Source organism: Lissotriton helveticus, chromosome 11, assembly GCF_964261635.1.
Source record: "Lissotriton helveticus chromosome 11, aLisHel1.1, whole genome shotgun sequence".
In the NCBI taxonomy this organism is placed as follows: Eukaryota; Metazoa; Chordata; class Amphibia; order Caudata; family Salamandridae; genus Lissotriton; species Lissotriton helveticus.
In genome coordinates this window covers 208,075,098-208,095,589 of record NC_136072.1, presented here as the reverse complement: position 1 = coordinate 208,095,589, position 20,492 = coordinate 208,075,098, and the positions used below count along the sequence as shown (strand labels likewise).

Genomic DNA, 20,492 nt, shown 5'->3' with positions numbered 1-20,492 from the left:
CTACACAAAACAAAATCAAAGAGCATTATATACACAACAACTAACAACCCAGAGAAGAGAGACACACACAAAGTTCACACAACAACTTTCATACCACAGTCTCACTACCCCAACACATCCAATCAATCTGGGAAGATCTGCTACAGAGTGATGTAGTAGTTTTAGTTGACCATGTCCAACAAGTGCATAAAGCAGGGTCTTGACCAGGCTATGGTCGATGCGTTTCGGTGGCTAAAATAGGGATGACATGCCACCTTCTTCAGGACCAGCCAGATATAAAGAGGGGCGTCCACTCAACCAGGGTAAAAAACAACCTGAAAGGACAAATATAAAAATGCACTATTATTTACACATCTCCGGACAACCAAACTATCATTATTTACCATTGCTTTGACCCTCAAGGGTACCATAAAAATTGTGTAGAAGTCCTACATAGATCCCAGAAAAAAGAAACCACATTTAAAAACTCATTTGGCCCCTACCTACTCACTGCACAATGAGTTACACCCAACTCACTATGTGTATATACCACCACCAATCACAAGTGAGATGTACATAATAAAAAACATAACAAATTCCAATCTACAGATTCATATTATTTGACCTTCCCCGTCACATACCAGATATTACTAAAAAGTTCTCTGATAAATGGGAGGGTGTATTCAATATTCAATTTGTTCAATGCCGGGCGAGTCAGAAAGAAACACCTTCCCTCATGTATGAAGTGTCGGATTTAGACTCCTCTATCACTTGTCCTGTGTGGATAGAGCTGATAATATATCCTACTATCTAGATCCACTCATATTCTCATGTGTGATCATCCATATTACTAAGACTTCTAAGTCAAATAATGTTAAACAGATCTCGATACCTTAACAAGATTCATTAGACACACCATGCCTGCTTAAGTATGGATGACACCTTTCAGCAAGAGAGCATATTAATTTACTGAATGCTATTATTGAGCTGAGATGGATGTTCCTACAAATGAACTAAGATAGAGTCATAGGATCAGTTCGAGTCCAGAGAGTCTCCCAAAAACCCAACCTAAATGATCGTACTTACTTCCAGTTACATAGCTATTATGTAAATCTTTCTGCCTCGGTGTCTCGTGTTGCATCTGTGATCGTGTTTTCAGCGTATTGACTCTTTCAACCAATTTTTGCACTAAAAAAGAGAGCTTTTTTTAATATATTTTTTATATAGTGATTGGCTATGTACCAAATCAAATAATATTGACATTACCCAAGTCTAGTGACAGATAAATATACCTTGAAGGGCAAGAAAGTGCTGATCCCAGCTAATGCCCCAACTGTCTCTATATCACGATTTCTTCCTAGAAACACAAATCCCAATAAACTGTAGGAAAAATTACGCCACGCTTAGTAGGTCTTGAACACATTTCGAAATAATTTCATGTGTCGTCAAAAGCCTCAAGTCGATCTTTACCTTATAGGTAGTTCATTCCTCACGTACGTCAAGGCTGCTTCATAGACTCCCACCCAGTCAGTCACTTCTTTTAGACCCCTAAAAGAATATCAACGTAAACAACTAACTCCACTAGCACGGAAAAGGCTCAGGGCAGAAAATTACCACGAGCAAGGAGAGCCGGGACCTAACTAAACCGGCAACTGGGTGTACATCCTAAATAATTAGTACAAACAGTATTGTCTCTCGACTTACTACATCCTCACCTTTTCGTAGTTTTGTGATCTCTTCAAACTCAACGCGGCATGCTTCAAGGAGAAAACGAGCACCAGAGGCCAAAAGACCACTTGGTTTAAATACCCTGTCCTAAAAATGCGAGAGACCCGCGCATTTGATAATGGGTAACACCTTCGACTCGCTCACGAGTCTGAAGACGGACAAAGAACAATACATGTCTGGTGGCCGCCATGTTTGAACGGGATCGTAAAAACTGAGTTTGCAGACAAAAGAGTAATCATAGGTGTGTCCAGTACCACTACACGTCAGGATTTCAACCTAAACCTACAAGTACATAGCTTGCCACGGAATCTAATACATCAATATACACACTTGACGGCAGGGTATGGCTAACAACCATAATCAAGTATAACTTGTATACGTCTGGTAGTGTAATGATATAATGCGCATGCGCGAGCAGACAGAGTTCCTAAAATCACAACAATCGAAACTCACCAGAGTAGCTCAACATACCTAAACTAACAGTGCTAAAATGAAATACTAAGTATAAACCAAATACAGTAGTCAGACCGTTAGTAGGTAAGTTGAAATCCTTAATGACTCCCTAAGAAGAAAGGGTCTTGAGGGAATGAATCTAACAAGGGAAGTGAACCACAATTTCTACCATGTAACCACCTCTCATTGACACAGCCTCAAAGGAGGAGCCAGACAGATTACCAAGGGTGAGTCACAATCCACTGTATGTCCTCATTAAGACCATGTCTGACATTGTCTAAAGAGAAAATCCAGTAGGTTTCTCTCTTTTTATGTGAGACATCAATTGGGAAACCAATTTTGTTTTTGATCTTTTCCAAGATGTACCATCTAATGTCCTGCTCCGAGTGATTTTTATATATGCAGTGTTGGACAAGAGGTGCAGCAATTTTCTTGGTACGTATAGCTGATTTGTGTTTGCTAAAACGTACCCGGAACTCCCGTGCAGTCTCGCCAATATATACTAGTTCACAAGGACACATCAGAAAATACACTGTATTGTGACTACTACAACTTGTAAGGTCACGCAAGATGATATTGTGACCACGATAATTCAAAGAATAAGTGACAATTGCTGCTTCACAGGTGTGACAGGAACCACACCTATGATTCCCAAGTACAACAGGCAGTCCTGTGACTGAGGTCTGATTCATGGTCTATGTTGCTGGTCTAGTATGGACCAAAAGGTCTCGTAGATTGTGATTTCTCCGGTAGGCTACAAGTGGCTGTTCCAGCTGAGTTTCATTTACATCACTGTTGAGAATTTTCCAATTTTTAGAATGATTCACTACACACACAACACGATCTTGATGTCTACGAGGAGAGGCCTCTAACAGGGCATCACAATTATAATATTTTGCCCTTTGTAGGCATGTCGGACCAGCCTTTAGGTCACAGTGCAGGCAGCAGCGTCGTTATGGAGTTGCATCGTCGTCAGGGTTACCAGGGCGGTGGTGTGAAGCAAGGTGTTACCCACAGGTCAAGGTGCAAGCACCAGCTCCTGGCTGCATCGGATGTCATAATCGGTGAGAGCAGGGTTGTGGTGCGAAGTACGGCAGTGCTCTCTGCGGTGCCTTCAGGTCATGGAGCCGTTACCTGCATCGGGGATGGCGTCAGGTTGTTCTTACCTATGTGGCAACTGAAACACCCAATTCCAGAAGCTGGTACCCAGAGTCTCTTTAATTATTTGTTGTTCCTGAGACTTCTTGAACAGGGGGCCACTCTACCTCAAGCCCTTGGAGACACTCTGAAAGAAGTTGTAAGAAGTTCAGCCCAGTCCTTTCTCTGTCCAAGACAAAAGCAGCTACTGCAGGCCAACACAGAAAAAGCGGTTGTCTCTCCTCACAGCTTCCCAAGTTCTTCTTCTTGGCAGGCTCCTTGACCCAAAAGAGATCTAAAGTCCTGGGGTCTGAGCCACAATATTTATACCACATTTTCCTTTGAAGTTCTGTGTTGTGGGCACAAACAAAGATCTCCTGGCACACATAATCCTGTTCTGTCATGCTCAGGTCAGCTTCAATACAGGAGGTGGAGACGGCATTGTACTAGGCCGGCACAGTCCATTCAGGTGCATGCAGCAACTCCTCCCACCACTCTAGATGCAGGACAGACCCGTCAGCCAGGCTATGAGTCACCCCAGATAGGCAGGACACACCTCAGCCCTCTTTGGGTCCCTGTCTTGTGTGAATGCACAATCCAACCCAGTCAGTCTGAAACCAAGACAGCAAATAAACAAACAGGCAGAGGCACATGGATGGTTAGACAACAAAATACTCACTTTCTAAAAGTGCCATTTTCAAATACCACACAATACACAATCATCTTTACTAAAAGATGTATATTTAAATCCTGAGTTCAGGCATACTATGCTCCATTTTTCTATCAGTTCCTCCTGGCCAGCTACATTCGTCAAGGTGTTACAAAGCAGCTCCCATGTTAACCTATGGGAAAGATAGCCTCTCAACAGTGAAAAGGAAATGCACAATATTTCACTGTCGGGACATGTAACAACCACCAGTACATATCCTACCTCTCCACCACACTGCACTCTGCCCTCAAATGTAAATGGGCCTGCCCTGGGGTTTCTTATATGTGAGAAAAGGGAAGGTTAGGGCCTGGCAAGTGGGTGAACATGCCAGGTCAACATGGCAGTAAAAACTGCACACAGACACCGGAGTGGCAAGTCTGAAAACCCTTAGAAAAGCTAATTGTGTGGGTGGAAAAATCAGTGCTACATGTCCACTATTAGCATTTGATTTACAGACCCTGGGCGCACACAGTGCACTGTATTAGGGACTTAGTAGTAAATCAAATACGCCAATCATGGAAACACCAATCCATACACATAATTTACAGCAGGAGCACTTGCAATTTAATACTGATCAGCAGTATTAAAGTGAACAGACTCATTAAACCAGCAAAAATGATGTCCAGCATATCACCGAAGCCCGGAGGTCAGAAAGCAAAAAGACAATTGAAACACACCAAAAGATGCCAGGTCTAACAGCAAACACACAAGGGGGTGGTATGCACTCTTTCTTCATCCAAAGTTAATCCATTATTTGTCTTTTTATCCTCTTTGCGTGCAAACTCGGAAGTGCTATGCCCAAATGCACTATATTTAATGTACAAAGATGGGGAGCGCAGCAAGGCATCAGGATGTTAGCCTATCTGGACAACTTGCTCTTCCTAGCTCAGTGTCCCAAGATGCTGACTCTGCACTTGCAAACAGCAGTGAACCTATTGCAAGGGTTGGGATTCATGATAAACGAAAAGAAATCCCTTCTGACCCCAGTTCAGTGTGCAACCTTTCTAGGATTCACAATAGACTCCATCTCCTCTACCCTGAGCCTCCCAGCCCGGGAAATGGCGAAGGTCAGGCACGTTCTGCATCAAACCATGGCCAAATCCCATATGTCCCTGCGTCAGCTTGCCCACCTTGTAGGACTTCTCTCTTCCTCAATTCAGGCCATCTTTCCCGGCCTCATTAACTATCGGGCAATTCAGCATCTCAAAGCCCACCATCTCAGGAAGGGACTGATGTATTCACACTCTGTGCCGCTTGCAGCGGACGTAAAAAAGGAGATGGTTTGGTGGCTGACCCACATGGAGGCTTGGAATGGGAGGGCCATCTTTGATTCCTTCCCAGACATCGTGATCAAGTCTGATGCCAGCCATTCTGGCTGGGGTGCCAAATGTGGGTATTTTTCCACAAGAGGAGGTTGGTCCACACAATAGCAGTCCTTGCATATCAATGGCTAGGAGCTCCTGGCGTGGTCGTTCATTGTTTAGTGCTGGATGAAAGACAGGGTGCAATAATGCTTGCTTCTCAAGATGGACAATATTTCTGCTGTCAGGTACATCAATCACCTGGGCGGTACAAGATCAAGCGCCCTGGCGAACCTAGCCAAAGATTTCTGGAACTTCTAGCTGGAGATCCAGGTTTCAGTCATGGCCGAATATCATCCGGGTCAGGCGAACCAGGTGGCCGATTGGCACTCATGCTACCTACAAGACTCCAGTGTATGGAAATTGGACCCGCTAATTTTCAACCTATCCTCCTCAAAACCACTTCTAGGAATGCAACTGATCATGCTATTGATTCAGGCATGATGCAGTAGGAAGATTACGTTCAAGAAGATGGAAGTACAAGAATCGACCAAAAAAGAAAAACAGTATGTGGTACGTAGTGGTCTGCAATATGGCAGAAGTGTACACTAATCACTCTAGGTCAATTGCAAACACAAGTCCTATCCTCACCACTGACAACCAGTGTTAGAAATGGGGGTCTCTAGTTGACAGATTATTACCATGTCCAAGTAGGGACACTTCTTCCAAGTCACATCTAAAACAACCACCGCTCACCCCCTTTGTAGCTTGGCATGAGCAGTCAGACTTATCTTAGAGGCAATGTGTAAAGCATTTACACATAACATGCAGTAATACTGTGAAAACACTTCAAAATGACACCACACAAGTTTGAGAAAAATAGCCATTATTTATCTGTGTAAAACAAGACCAAAACGATAAGGATCCAAAATACAGGTGTTTAAAACTATTTAGATATATAGACTTTAAAACAGTTCCTTTAAGTCGATAGCTCTGTCCGGGGCTATCGCCACATCATGACCAAACAGATCCAACAGTTCTAGTTGACCGAGGCTTCGCAGGTCAGCTACGGTGTCTGGAAGACCCACAAAACAGTAACTTTACAAATGCAGGGCATCAAGGATCTCGCGGTGGGTTTCGAAAGGCCGGCTTTGGTTGTGGAGGTCAGTGTGGGAATTGTTGGGTCCTTGAAGTCACACGTGTTGCAGGTAGAACTCCTGTAGAACTCCGTGTGTTTTATGTCAGGAGCCCCGGCATCAGCAGGTGTCAGCAGGCATCGGGGCTACAGTGTAAAGTGTGAAAACACGTGAGTTTTCTCCCAGCTGTCGGAGAGGTGGGGCCCCATCTTGGTCGATCTGTTTGCGTTGCGTCTGGATCATCTTTTACCAAGGTTTTTCATTTGGAGACCAGAGTCACAGGCAGAAGCAATAGATGCACTTCTCCAGGACTGGTTTCAAGAACAAGGTTACACATTCCCTCCTTTCTTGATGATCACGCAGGTGTCTGCCCAGGTAAGCCACCAGCAAGCGGAGATTGTGTTGATCACTCCGGTTTGGAGCTCTCCAGTGTGTTTCCAGTTCTTCTGGAATTTTCCTGGGATTCTCCAATCCAATTCCCCAACTTTCCTCACATCCTGCTGAATCTGGATCTCATTCCACACTGTCTGGTAGTGGAAGGGGAATTGCAAATGATGGCTTGGCGGTTTTCAGGCAAGACTGGTCACTCCAGGCCTTGTGGGACACGCTGTGGCTTTACTATCCAGACTAGCTCAAACTCTCGCATATGCAAGACCTTTTGCATTGCATATGCTTGTTTTACATTAGTGCTCGAAAGCATGCCTCATGCACTGATGTTATCACTGCTAACAATCTTGGATGGGGTGGTCACTGTTACATCACTAATATTACTAGCTCTGGATGAGTCCCATTGAACATAAGTAGCTCTTATTGCAGAAAAGATTGGAGCCCCCTGATCCAGAGCATGGGCAGACAGCATGACCAAGAGGTACCGATCTTCCTGGAACAGGTGGCACCATTGGTGTATGCGACAGAGTATCAATCCCATGAACGCAGAAGTAGTCCATATCCTTAATTTCCTGGAGGGTCTTGCAGAGAAAGGGTTGGATTACCTCTCTATTAATGCATTCCTTTCGGCAATCTATGCGGGCCGTGCCCCCATTGATGGGGCTCCGGTGGTGGAACATGCGTTTATCTACAGACTTCTCAGGGGCATTCACCTTTCACTTCTGCCGGAACCGCGTTATTCCGCCCTTTGGGATGTTAAGCTGGTGCTCAATCTTTTCTTATGCTGGCAACAGAATAGGTTTTTTCTATGCTAGGCGATTTTAGCAAAATTGGCTATGCTGTTATGTCTGTTTCTTGCAGAGCCCTGGATATCTTGGGAAGAGACTTTTCCCCAGAAGGGGTTTTGTTTACGGTCAGTAGAAGGACCAAGTGCAGTACTAGGATTATTTCATACCTGGCATTCATGGAATTCCCCAAGCTGTGTGGTACAGTGCCTCAGAGCGTACTAGGCTTTGACTGAGGAGGTACGCCCCATGTGAGAGACAACTGCTTATTGTATTAAGAAAACCATACAAAGTGGTTTCTTCTCCAACCTTAGCCAGATGAGTCACAGGCAGAAGCAATAGATGCACTTCTCCAGGACTGGTTTCAAGAACAAGGTTACACATTCCCTCCTTTCTTGATGATCACGCAGGTGTCTGCCCAGGTAAGCCACCAGCAAGCGGAGATTGTGTTGATCACTCCGGTTTGGAGCTCTCCAGTGTGTTTCCAGTTCTTCTGGAATTTTCCTGGGATTCTCCAATCCAATTCCCCAACTTTCCTCACATCCTGCTGAATCTGGATCTCATTCCACACTGTCTGGTAGTGGAAGGGGAATTGCAAATGATGGCTTGGCGGTTTTCAGGCAAGACTGGTCACTCCAGGCCTTGTGGGACACGCTGTGGCTTTACTATCCAGACTAGCTCAAACTCTCGCATATGCAAGACCTTTTGCATTGCATATGCTTGTTTTACATTAGTGCTCGAAAGCATGCCTCATGCACTGATGTTATCACTGCTAACAATCTTGGATGGGGTGGTCACTGTTACATCACTAATATTACTAGCTCTGGATGAGTCCCATTGAACATAAGTAGCTCTTATTGCAGAAAAGATTGGAGCCCCCTGATCCAGAGCATGGGCAGACAGCATGACCAAGAGGTACCGATCTTCCTGGAACAGGTGGCACCATTGGTGTATGCGACAGAGTATCAATCCCATGAACGCAGAAGTAGTCCATATCCTTAATTTCCTGGAGGGTCTTGCAGAGAAAGGGTTGGATTACCTCTCTATTAATGCATTCCTTTCGGCAATCTATGCGGGCCGTGCCCCCATTGATGGGGCTCCGGTGGTGGAACATGCGTTTATCTACAGACTTCTCAGGGGCATTCACCTTTCACTTCTGCCGGAACCGCGTTATTCCGCCCTTTGGGATGTTAAGCTGGTGCTCAATCTTTTCTTATGCTGGCAACAGAATAGGTTTTTTCTATGCTAGGCGATTTTAGCAAAATTGGCTATGCTGTTATGTCTGTTTCTTGCAGAGCCCTGGATATCTTGGGCAGAGACTTTTCCCCAGAAGGGGTTTTGTTTACGGTCAGTAGAAGGACCAAGTGCAGTACTAGGATTATTTCATACCTGGCATTCATGGAATTCCCCAAGCTGTGTGGTACAGTGCCTCAGAGCGTACTAGGCTTTGACTGAGGAGGTACGCCCCATGTGAGAGACAACTGCTTATTGTATTAAGAAAACCATACAAAGTGGTTTCTTCTCCAACCTTAGCCAGATGAGTTTGTTTTTATAATATAGGAAGTGGATATTGATACTAAGGTGTTTGAAGCCCACTCAGCTAGAGGGGCTATGGCCTCATAAGCATTTTTGCTTTGAGCGCATTCGGAAAATCTTAAGCGCACTGCCGGCTGGTCCTCACACTCTACCTTTAAGAGGTTTTAGTTTAAGCCAGTGTTGGAAGTGCCCCAGTTGGAAGTGGACAAGCTTTGAGCTGGCATAATCTGAGCCTCCTGTCCTGACATCAAATGAAAACTTGCCTAGCTTGAGTACAGGTGAGTTTCAATTCTATTAAGGACACAGAGGCGAGGATTATCCTGCGCGACTATTATTTCAGACGCTACACTCCCCGTTCTGGTGTAAGTAAATTGGTTTCATGATTAAGTGAAGAATACAGTTTCATTGTAAGGTTGTGTTTTATAGTTTTGCGTAGCAGATTGTGTCTGTTCAGTGGTGGTGCTTATGAATTAATCACAGTTGGAATGGTCTCTGATGCTGACTGTATTTGCAGGTTATGATGGTTCCAAGCAAGATGCATGAAGTTTGATAAAAGCGTGCTCATGCAAAGAAAGAGGAGGAGTGAACAGAGAGAAATGACCACATTGGGACCAGGCTACAGGCAAAGAGGAAGGACTTTTTGGACTTGCACTTTTCCCTTTTCCCTGGTGTTCATGGGGAAAGTAGTTTAGTTGTGTTTTAAAATGGCGGCTGTTAAAATAAAGCAATGGAAGAAGGCATAATCCTTGCCTCCGTGTCCTTAATAGAATTGACACTTACCTGTACTCAAGCTAGTGGCAGGTTTTGGTATGCAAAAAATAAATAGACTTTGAATGATTCAACATAATGTGAAACTTAAGTGCTGGCATTTAATAATGCTAGGCAATCGGATGGAGATCATACTGATATGCAACAAAGACCTACTGAGCCACATTCACACAGATTTTGTTATGAGTAGGTCTATGAGTAGACTTGCTTTTAGTACTGAATAAGCTTGGAGAACACCTAGTCACGTCAGGAATTCTGGAGTGAGAAAAGTTCTCCAAGAGTATGTCACAGCAAAATATTTATAAATGAAGCCCTGCATTAATAATGAGGTTGCTAACCTACTTCAACTAATGGTCAAAGCATAAGCTACAGTTCACAGTTTACCTTCCTTATCTTGTTCTAGGGGTGGCTACTGAACATTCTAAAAAACGCATCACTCACTTATAGATATTTTTCCCCGAAAGTGAAGATAAAGAGATATAAATCCCAGTGAGTTTGGGGAAAATGGAATTAAAAAACATGTGTAAATTCAGAAATCAACATTTATAGCAGAAGATTTAGCAAGTTTAGCAGTGTGTTTTCTATGATAAATCATAGAGAGATAAAGATTTGAGATTTGGAAAAGGGGACCGCGATGGAGATGCCAAAAGCTGGATGTCCAAAATCCTTGGAGGAGAGGAGAAGACATTTGGTTTGGTTTGAAACTTTAACAGAATTAGTTTATCCAGTTAACTAACTTGTTAACGGGTTTTCTTTAGGTTGATTATGTTAAAAAGTTTGGGGACTCTGGGGAATAACTTTGTATTATCAGCACCTTGAAATATGGATATGTTTTGCGCTTGCAAACATAATGCCCAAGTTATAGTTTGCATTAGCAACCAAGTTTCTATAAGTTGGAAGAATGACCATTGTATTATTTGGCTTAAGGTGGGATAAGCTTATTTGTTAATCTGCCTGTTGATTAGAAAGGTTACCTCTGCTTTTTTAGGGTAGCAGACCATCCGACCTTGATGTGTGATTATGGGCACATAAAAAAACATTTGAAAGAGATGAGACAAAGCACAAATATTTTTGGGTGATGTGTGGGGCATAGTCACAGTGAGATAAACATGTTTACAGCAACATTTGTGAAGTAGTGTGAGAATCTTTTCACTTCCAATCAATGCCATTGAGCTTGATCTGATAATATTGTTTCCTTCCATTGTGTCGGTTAATGCCTTACGATGTTTTTCCTTTTAATAGATACTTGTGGAGTGCTCATTGAGCGCATTATGTGAATTCTGTGGCAAACCGTTGAAACCATTCCCTTTGAACTATCTTCTAAGCTTGGAAAATCCAGAACATGTAAGAATTTTTAGTCACAATGTTTTACTGATGTTGTATATGACTTATATAATGACTCAATTTGATATTGACTTGGTCATTTGTTCATTCACTTTATCTGAATTAGTATTCACTGCATGGATTATTAACTCCGTAACTATGCGTTACAACAGGCTAGCTGCATGCATGGGTGAGGGTAGGTGTAGGGCATTGTTGCAGCTGCTGGCATACTCAAGCAGGTCATTGTGTCTTTGTTTGGCAGACTCTTTGCTGGTCTGCCATGGACTATTACACATTTATTATTTAATGTTCGTGCCTTAAGCTTTAACTAGCTTATACTCTTTTCTCGACTTCATTCTAGTGGATTGATTTACTATGAACTCTCCCTCCCTCCCACCACTCCATTCAGTTATCGTACTCTTACCACAGGTAAAAACCTTGACAGTACATAATGTATAGCATGTCTCCTTTTGATAAGGGTGTGAACTATCCAATAAAGACACTACAAAAAGTATACTTACAGGTCAAACACATTGACACATTTTCAACCTGGTAGATGCATGGATACAGATAAGTCCATGAAACATTCAAGTTTGTATCTTTGTAGATGTGACTCACAATCCGATCTAAAATGTGTTTGATTCAGTTTAAATAACAACCATATACAACATATATATACTTGCTAAATATGCACAATCTATATTACTAGTCCAGAAAAGTAGACACTTGAAACATGGCCAAGTCAAAAGCAGTGTCATAATAAGAACTATTTAGTCTAGCTGACTGACCCACGGTTTAAATTATTGCATCGAAAGTGGTCTACAGTGTAGCGTGACAAATGTAAAGATAATAGCTGAGTGAACCAAAGAAATGGCTGACAGCTCACACTATTTCTGACTTTCAAATATGACCTAAGGGCTTTAATGAAGCAATGAAACATGATAGCATAACAGATTTAAATGCGATTTCATTCAGTCAGAAATCTTATCAAAAGGGCATAAATGTGGTCTCACAGAACATGTCCAGCCCTGGAAGATGACAGCATATGATATTAAAAAAATCCATTCTCTGCCACATTAAAAGACAGTGGTCATAAGCATTTGTGACCCAATTCAAGTATGACTCTGTATCTAACATTGTGCTAAGGGCAAACATGTGATCTAAAGATTTCCTCAGTTCGCACATATCCTTATCATGTCTTCCTCCTTTGAGAAACACTTTCTTCAGTTATGACTACGTTTTCTTGACTGTTTTCTCAAATTCATACAGTTCAGGGCGACCCTGTACTGCAGGAGTTCTTAAGGTATTTTATCCAGGGAACTGTTTTACTACCTTTCGTGCTTATACATGTATTTATTTTTTTATTATTCAAATGTATAGGTTGATTACTCCACATAGAGATCACAAGTGATAACTTAATTGTGTTTTCTAGATTCCTTAATCTAGCCGTGCGACTGCTGTGAAGCATTGCTGAAAGTTTAAGAAATAAGGTGCTATGATGCGGCCAGTGCTGGTTGCATTATAGCTTATTTTTATTTAATTGCTGTGGTAGGAGTTTTGGATGGTGCAAGGATGTTAAACACGGAAAGCGTAGATGCATCCGACCCCGCCCTTCTGCTGACAACAAAAAATAGCTCTATGACACAGCCAACGCTGGCTACGTCATAGCTATTTTTTAGTGTAACACTGCTAAAAACATTGACAAAGCCAATAGGTCACTTACGCAAAACCTATTGGCTTTGCCATGCTTGTTTTTCTCTGGCGGGACGGAAGTGGGGATGGGGGTAAGCAACAATGTAGCAAGGTGGGTGGCAACAACGTGAGAGGGGGCAAGCAACAATGTGGGCTGTGCAAGAGTTTGGGAAGTGAAAGTAACACTGTGGGATGGAGCAAGCAACAACATAGGATTTAGCAGAAAGGGACGAGCAGCGAGACGGGAGGGGCAAGCAGTGGGACAGGAGTGAGAACGCAATAGGATGGAGCGGTGTGGGAGGGGGCGACCAACAACACCAAGAGAGTAGAGACAGCCAATCAAAGGTATTGAGAGGGATGGGAAGTTAGGGGATGGCAAGCAACAACACAGAGAAAGACAAGCACTTGGGAAGATGTAAGCAACAACACAGAGAGGGACTGGGCAGGCAACAAGGTGGAGAAGGAACAGAAAGTGGGAGGGACCAAGCAACAACACGGAATAGGGTAGGAGGAGGCAAGTAAATACAAGGTGAGACAAAAGGTAGAGAGGGAGCAAGCAACAACATGGAGAGGGACAGGAGGATGGGGGGAATGTAGAAATGCATGAGGAACATTGTTTGTAAACACATGCACTGTTATAAAATGTGTCAACCAGAAGAAAAAAGTAATACAAAAAACATGAGTAGTGGAAGAACACAAGTACTTGGGCAATGCTCCAGAAGAGGAACAAACACAGGAATAGGAAGTGAAGTAGGCACACACTCACCAAAGAGAAGCAAGGAAATGAGTGACAATGAAGCCAACCAATGGTAAGTAATGAGTGGGCTCAAAGCCTACTGTGAGCTAATAAAATGCCTCACAAGATATAGCAAGGACAAAAAATGGAAACAATAATTGCCCGACACCTCATTTAGGGATGTGAGCCTCTACTGGCATCATTAAAAGTTGTTTGGCAGGAGACCCCAAGTCAATATTACATTTATTTTGGTCTGTGGGACCTCATAAGGACCTCTGGCTTTACCTGCAGGGCTAGCTTGTAATGCCTGCACAATGTCTGAAAAAAGGCTTAGTATTTTACTTTGAATACTAAATAGTAGATTACTGCGTCTTGTATGTTTATGCACATTTATGTCCTATTGTTTGATGGTAAAAGTATAAAAAGAAGAAACATATTAGCTGTGCCAGAAACTTACTTGTTTCTGGCTAATGAACCCCCCATGAAACAGTTTGCAGTGTGATAAATTGGGTTGTAGGTTTAATGGGGGTGGCTCCTGTTCAAGCAACAACCACAATCCCTATACGGGTGAACCACAAAAAAAGTCACTAACTTAACCTGTGCTTAGCCATCTGGTACCTTGGCATCAAAGCAGTCGTGCTTAACTTAGAGGCAATGTGTAAAGTACTTATGCAGCACACAAACAGCAATAGAGTGAAAACACAACACACGAAAATTCCCACACCAATTTAGAAAAATTGGAATTTAGAAAAAATAGAGTGCATTTTTATAAATCATTTGACCCCAAAATTACAAACTGGACTCATGAATTATCAAAGTTTAAGGAAAAATCTAGTGCCTAAAAGATCAAAGCACCAGCTAGTTGTGAAAGACCGGGTCAAAGTCAAAGTTTTGGGCGACTGCAATGGAGCGCGAGTCTGATACAAAAAGTGGATTGGGCTGGGTTTGCGCTTACCTTTAGACGTAGAAGAAATTTCAAAGAAAAATGGTCTGAGAATGTAAAGTTCATTGGCGAAAGGGTGCAGGTGGTGTCTGAGGAGGGAGCATCATTGTCCCGATGCTGCTGGACGAAGTTGCGGTGAAAATTTCTACATTCGGACTTAGTCTCTTTATTGGATTTCGAAAATCTCCAGCAGGACAAAGCTAAAGGCTGTAGCCAATGATGGCTCCTGGATACCCTTTGCCAAAGGACTGCTGAACAGGGTTTACTGCTGTGGACAACAAAGTAGCGGAAGCTACTGCAAAGTCAGGTTGACCGGCAATGCACCTTGGGCAGATAGATGAGCAGGTTGGTCCTGGTCTTCTCTCAGTTCTAAGAGCAGTTTTTTTCTCTCTAATAATGGATTTTGGTTATCTGGGCACATTTAGCGCCACTACCAAGGGTCCAGGACTGGGGGGCACCACTTGGGGGGGTTAGGACTCACTCAAGCATGGTCCAGGTGTGGGTCCAAGATGGTTGGAGCCTTTTATGTCCCTCAGGCTTTGATCACAAGGCCACCAAACTAGCTACCGGAATCACTTTGGTAGTCTTGGGTTCAAGTGGTGATGCAGGGAAGATATCTGATGGTCCTAGGCAGGCTCCACTCAGCAAAGCAGTCCTTCCAGGTGCAGCAAAGCAGTCTTGTGAAATACACAGAAGGCCCCAGCAGCAGGCAGTCCTCTGAGAGTCCCTTCATAGGTCTAAAATGTAAATTGAAGAGTTGGTCCGAGGATCCCCTTTTTATACACAGTGCCTTCTTTGAAGTAGGAGAAGTTTCTAGAGAATTCCCTTCAACGTGCTTGAAGTTTCTCGAATCCCCTGCCCTGTATCCAATCTAGCTGCATGAACAGTGCAGTGGTTACAAGTTCTTAGTGTGAAGGCAGAGCACAGCCTTTTCAGTTACATGCTCCACCTCCCCATACTGCCAGTTGATGGACCATCCGACTCACCTAATCTGTCTATCATGTGGCTGTCTTGGAGGGATAAGCAAAGTCCAACTGTAAACTACACCCAGTCATGTGACCCAGGATAGCGGTCACACACCAAATAGTTTAGGGCAGGAAAATGGCAACCTATTAGAAGTGTCATTCTTCAAATTGTAACTGAAAATCTGACTTTACCATTAAACAGGGTTTTTGAATTACAATTTTTCTGACACCAAACATGAATTGCTTTCCTACTGCTAATCAAAGGTTAGCACTTATTAAATGTATTAAGGGAACCCAATGTTATCTTATGGGGGAGGTAGTGCTCACTGTAGTTAAAAACAAATGTAGTTTTTTTTTTTTAGTGCCGGTGATGTAAAACTTAAAACTACATGTACAACCTTGTAAGTACAGTGCACCCTGCCCTGTTGGCTACCTAGGGCATACCTGAGGGGTAACGTATATGCAATAAAAGGGAAATTTAAATCTGCATTCAGGCTGAAATGGCAGACCTGTGGCATCTTTTGGGGAGCTGCTTAAGTGGGTGGCTCAATAAATGCTGAAGGCCCACTAGTAGAATTTAATTAAATATATATATATTTACCATTCTACAAGGGACTTATTAGTAAATTAAATATGCCTATCAAGCATTTTTAAAGGAGAGAGCACAAGCATTTTAGCACTGGTTAACATTGGTGAAGTGCGCAGAGTGCTAGGGCCAATGAAATTAAATAAGCAAAAATAGGAAGGGCGAAGGCAAGTGTTTGGGGGAAGATACCCTAAGGCTGACAGATCTAACAGCCAGCTATTTCAAAATGCATTTTTATCACTTTAGCAAACAAAATAATTATTCAGGAGAAGCCAGGCTGTCCAACATAAGTATGCCCTACTAATTTACTCTTACCCCACATGAACACTTGAAGACAGGCTATTATGTTGGAGTTGAACCCAGTTAACACTCAATTGAACATTAGGCTGGTAAAGTTTTTAACGAAGCTCAGTGAATTTCTCACACAGGAATGAACATTCATCTTGTATAACTTTATGGCTAAAATTTAATTATAGATTGATTTTAATGACACCTAATTATACCACTTTTCAACATGCTCTTAACGTCATCAAACTGTGACTTTATATATTTTTTAAGAAAGTCTTAGGTAATGTTCATGTAATGCGTGATAATCATGTTCTGTAAGGATGTTGTACTTTATTAATTTTAACTATCTCGTTAAATAGCACTTTATAAAATGCTATTTACGGCAAACTGTGATCTTATATTTTTATAAGAGAACTTTTATGCAATGTGTTTTGAACTGCAATTTTAATCCTGTAGTAGTCCTCATGAAATAAAGATTCATGTATTCATTCATTCCACATGAACACTGAATTTTATACACTCATAGATAAGACACTCAGGGTCTCATTATGAATGACCTGGTGAGAGGCGATGTTAATTCCACACTTCTGGAGTTAACGATACCGGGAGTTCAGCTAACTCCAGTGGAACCTGGAGAATCACCGTCCTAAGTAATGAGGAGTTACCATGAAATCAGTAAGTCCTACTCTGATTTACAAATAATGTCTCCCCTGCGATTTTTACTGTAGGGAAACATGGCAGGTCCACTGTACCTTTGCAAACTTTCAAATACTGATGGGGTGGTAAACATATCCATTGGTAATTACGAGTGTCTTATAATGAGGGCCCAAGTGTCTACTTGTTGCAAATTAACCAATGGTGCAGTATGTAGGTCATTTGCCACCTCTTGCATGCACTTGGTATTGCACAGCACTATCTTTTCTGATAACATTATTGGTTGAACATCAGTTTAATCTTACAATTAAGATTACTTGGTGCTACACTGTATTTGTGGGTATTCTTGGCCTGCTACATGCTAAATGACTGATTCACCCATGACTGATTGTGGCTGAATGGATGGATGGGCAATGTCTATTTTGCAGTGTGGGTTTTGCACCTGAATCCAAAAATTAAGCCACAGGAAATGCGAATGCCTGTGCATATCCAGAAAGTAAAAAAAAATCTAGGAAGAATCAGATGAAGTTTGAGAAGGAAAATATTGAAAATAAAAATGGTCAAGTCAATGGTGTCTTTAATCTTTATTGTTTACAGAGTCAGACCTTTGTATTCTCTTCTGTGAGCCAGTGGCGACTTGTGACATTTGAAAGTTGTGTGGCGTAAAAGTTAGGGATAATTTAAGTAGCGAGCAAGTACTGCATTTACTTTTTCATTTGCCTTGTTATTAATTTAATTTTCAGGCTCTGTACTCACATTATGGGGGTTCTGTCATACCCATTTGTACAGAATTACAATCACAACAGGAATACGTGACTGTTGTGTAGTTCCTATGAACCTATATAGGATCTGCGCGTTTAGACAACATAGACTTTGGGATTTGGCGTCCAGACTGATTCCAGACACCCCCACCGAGTATGTTCGACTCTGTACCAGCTAGCTCTAAGTGCCACTGTAAACTCCCCTTACCATGCAGAGAATAGTTCTTGGCAACTCTCGAACATGACAACTCTGTTCCATGCAGGGATCATGGAAACAGTACAGTACTTTTTGTTCTGTCACTCGTGCTCACTTTGTCTCAGAGAGAAACACAAATTAAATAGTGGGGACGTTTTTCAATAAGCATTTATTCAACCGGCTTCATTCTAATGTAAAATAGGTGTGCTGAAACAACCATAAGACAGAAACAGATATAACATGATTGTAAGCACCAATAGAGTAAACAGATGGTAGATTCCTATCATAGTGCTAAAACAATGAATACTGGCAGGTATAAAATACATGACAATAAAATCCGTACCCCTACAATGCAACCCTAACTAGATGCACCTACGTGTACCTAGCATGTATGTAGGTGTCAAGCCAACAATCCCCCTAGGCTGAAGCCAACCCCATTACCAGAGAGAAGCTTCCATTAGGGGACTTAGGTGGGCAGCAGATTCGGAGATCAAATCTCACTATACGCAGACATCATCCTCTTATCTCTGGCCTCCCCTCGGAAGTCACTGAGAGTGGTCCTTGATATCTTTACAAGTTTCGGAAGAAACTCCGGCTATAAAATCAACTATAGCAAATCGCTGCTCTATGTCCTGCATGGTAACCCTCCCGCAGTTCTGAGTGACTACCCAATTCAAACAGTACCGGACGGATTCAAATACCTAGGAATAATCATCTCCACAGATGCCAAGATCTGTTATGAACAGAACCTCCTTTACAGAGGTTCAAGTGAGACACAGATGCCTGGAAAATGCTTCTGATATCGTTGCTGGGTCGGGCAGCCCTCTTTAAAATGATGGCACTGCCTCGTTTCCTTTATGCCCTCCAAAATTTCCCGGATCCAGTTCCGCAAAAGTATTTCAAGGATGTCGAATCCACCCAGAGAGCCCTACTCTGGAATGGTAAACCGCGTGTATCACTTCATAAATTGACACTTGGCTGGTACGACGGAGGTATAGTGCTCCCTGATATCAGAAAAGACTATTGGGCAGCACACCTCTCAGCCGTAAACCAGTGTATTTACCGTGGGGATGACGACCCCGGATACAAGATGGACAGGTGGATACTCCCGGATGGTAGCTACACAAGGGCACTATATTCCAGACCTAACAAATTCCCCCTTACAGATCCCACACAGTTCTCAGTGCAAATCTGGCACACAGTGAACCACACTCTAGGGTGGGGAAACCGACTTACACTTGCAACCCCACTATGGGACTCTGAAGGCCTGGGTACACTGGGTCACACTAAAGGGTTCAACAAATCCGACCTAATCGGACTCTCACGAATTGGGGACCTTTGGGGGCGCAACGGGATGATCACCTTTGCTTCACTACAGCAGACACACGAGTTAGCTACATCAGAATATTTAAGATAAATGCAGGTCAGGCACTTCCTTCAGGCTAACATCCCGGTTGGTTCCAACCTACCAGAGTCCTCCCAGCTCCAGGACAGACTGCTAGACGGACACCTATCTGAGAAAGCTATCTCACTCACATATAAGAAGTTAGTACGCAATACCCCAGATCCTCTCAGCACTAAGGGAGAAGTGTGGTCGAGACGGCCTGCAACTGGATGACGATGAATGGTAGGAAGTGCTCTCCTTGCCGAAGGAGGTAGCCATTTCGTCAAAACTTAGGTTGGTCCAATTAAAAATTCTGCATTGTGTGTACCTCTCCGGTTCCAGACTGGTTCTTATGGGCAGAAGCGAAGAGGTAGAAGAAACTGTGACCTAGAGGGGTCCTTCCTCCATATTCTCCATATCCTCCATATTATCTGGGAGTGTCCTTTGATCCAAGACTACTGGAAGGAGATACATAATTGTATGAGTGATGTATGGGGGGTTGAAATGTGTCTCGAAGCGAAAAGGTGTATGCTAAATGTATGGGAGCCCACGGAACTCAGCACCAAATGCAAACTCTGGTCAACGCTCGGCCAGATGGTGGCTAAGCGGAATATCCCTCGCCTGAGGGGAGCAACAACACCACCGAAGCTTGCTACTTGGAAAACCGTTATCGACTGGTGTATGGTACGGAAAAAGACTGTGTATGTGTCACGTGGCTGTCCCTGAAAGTGGATAGCACTTTTGACAAAATGGAACAACTATTGAGGCAACATATGTGAACCTCCATTTGTACCTCCCCTTGACAAACCACTAACTCCCTGATGTATATTTCTGTTATCCTAACTATTCTTTCTCACTGTCCTGATGATCGAAGCAACCTCCTATTTTGCGTAAGTGTACTGCTCCTGTACTTCATGACCTACTGATTGTATGCATTGTCCGCTCCACCTGCATTGAAGAATTAAAAAAAAAAAAGTATGACAACAGGGATGCTTTACTTGAGAATGTCAACACAAAAACAAACCAATTAATAAGAGGGTCCAAG

The 20,492-nt window shown here is 42.8% G+C and overlaps 1 protein-coding gene across 3 annotated transcripts in view; it reads left to right on the top strand.

The window, feature by feature from the left end:
* The window catches only part of ERICH6 (glutamate rich 6), a 407,363-nt gene that overhangs the window by 159,698 nt on the left and 227,173 nt on the right, over positions 1 to 20,492 (top strand). For all 3 annotated transcript variants that reach the window (XM_078666090.1, XM_078666089.1, XM_078666091.1), the window contains one exon: positions 11,162 to 11,263. In XM_078666090.1, coding sequence (XP_078522216.1) covers positions 11,162 to 11,263 — 102 coding nt within the window. The remainder of the gene's footprint in view (positions 1 to 11,161; positions 11,264 to 20,492) is intronic.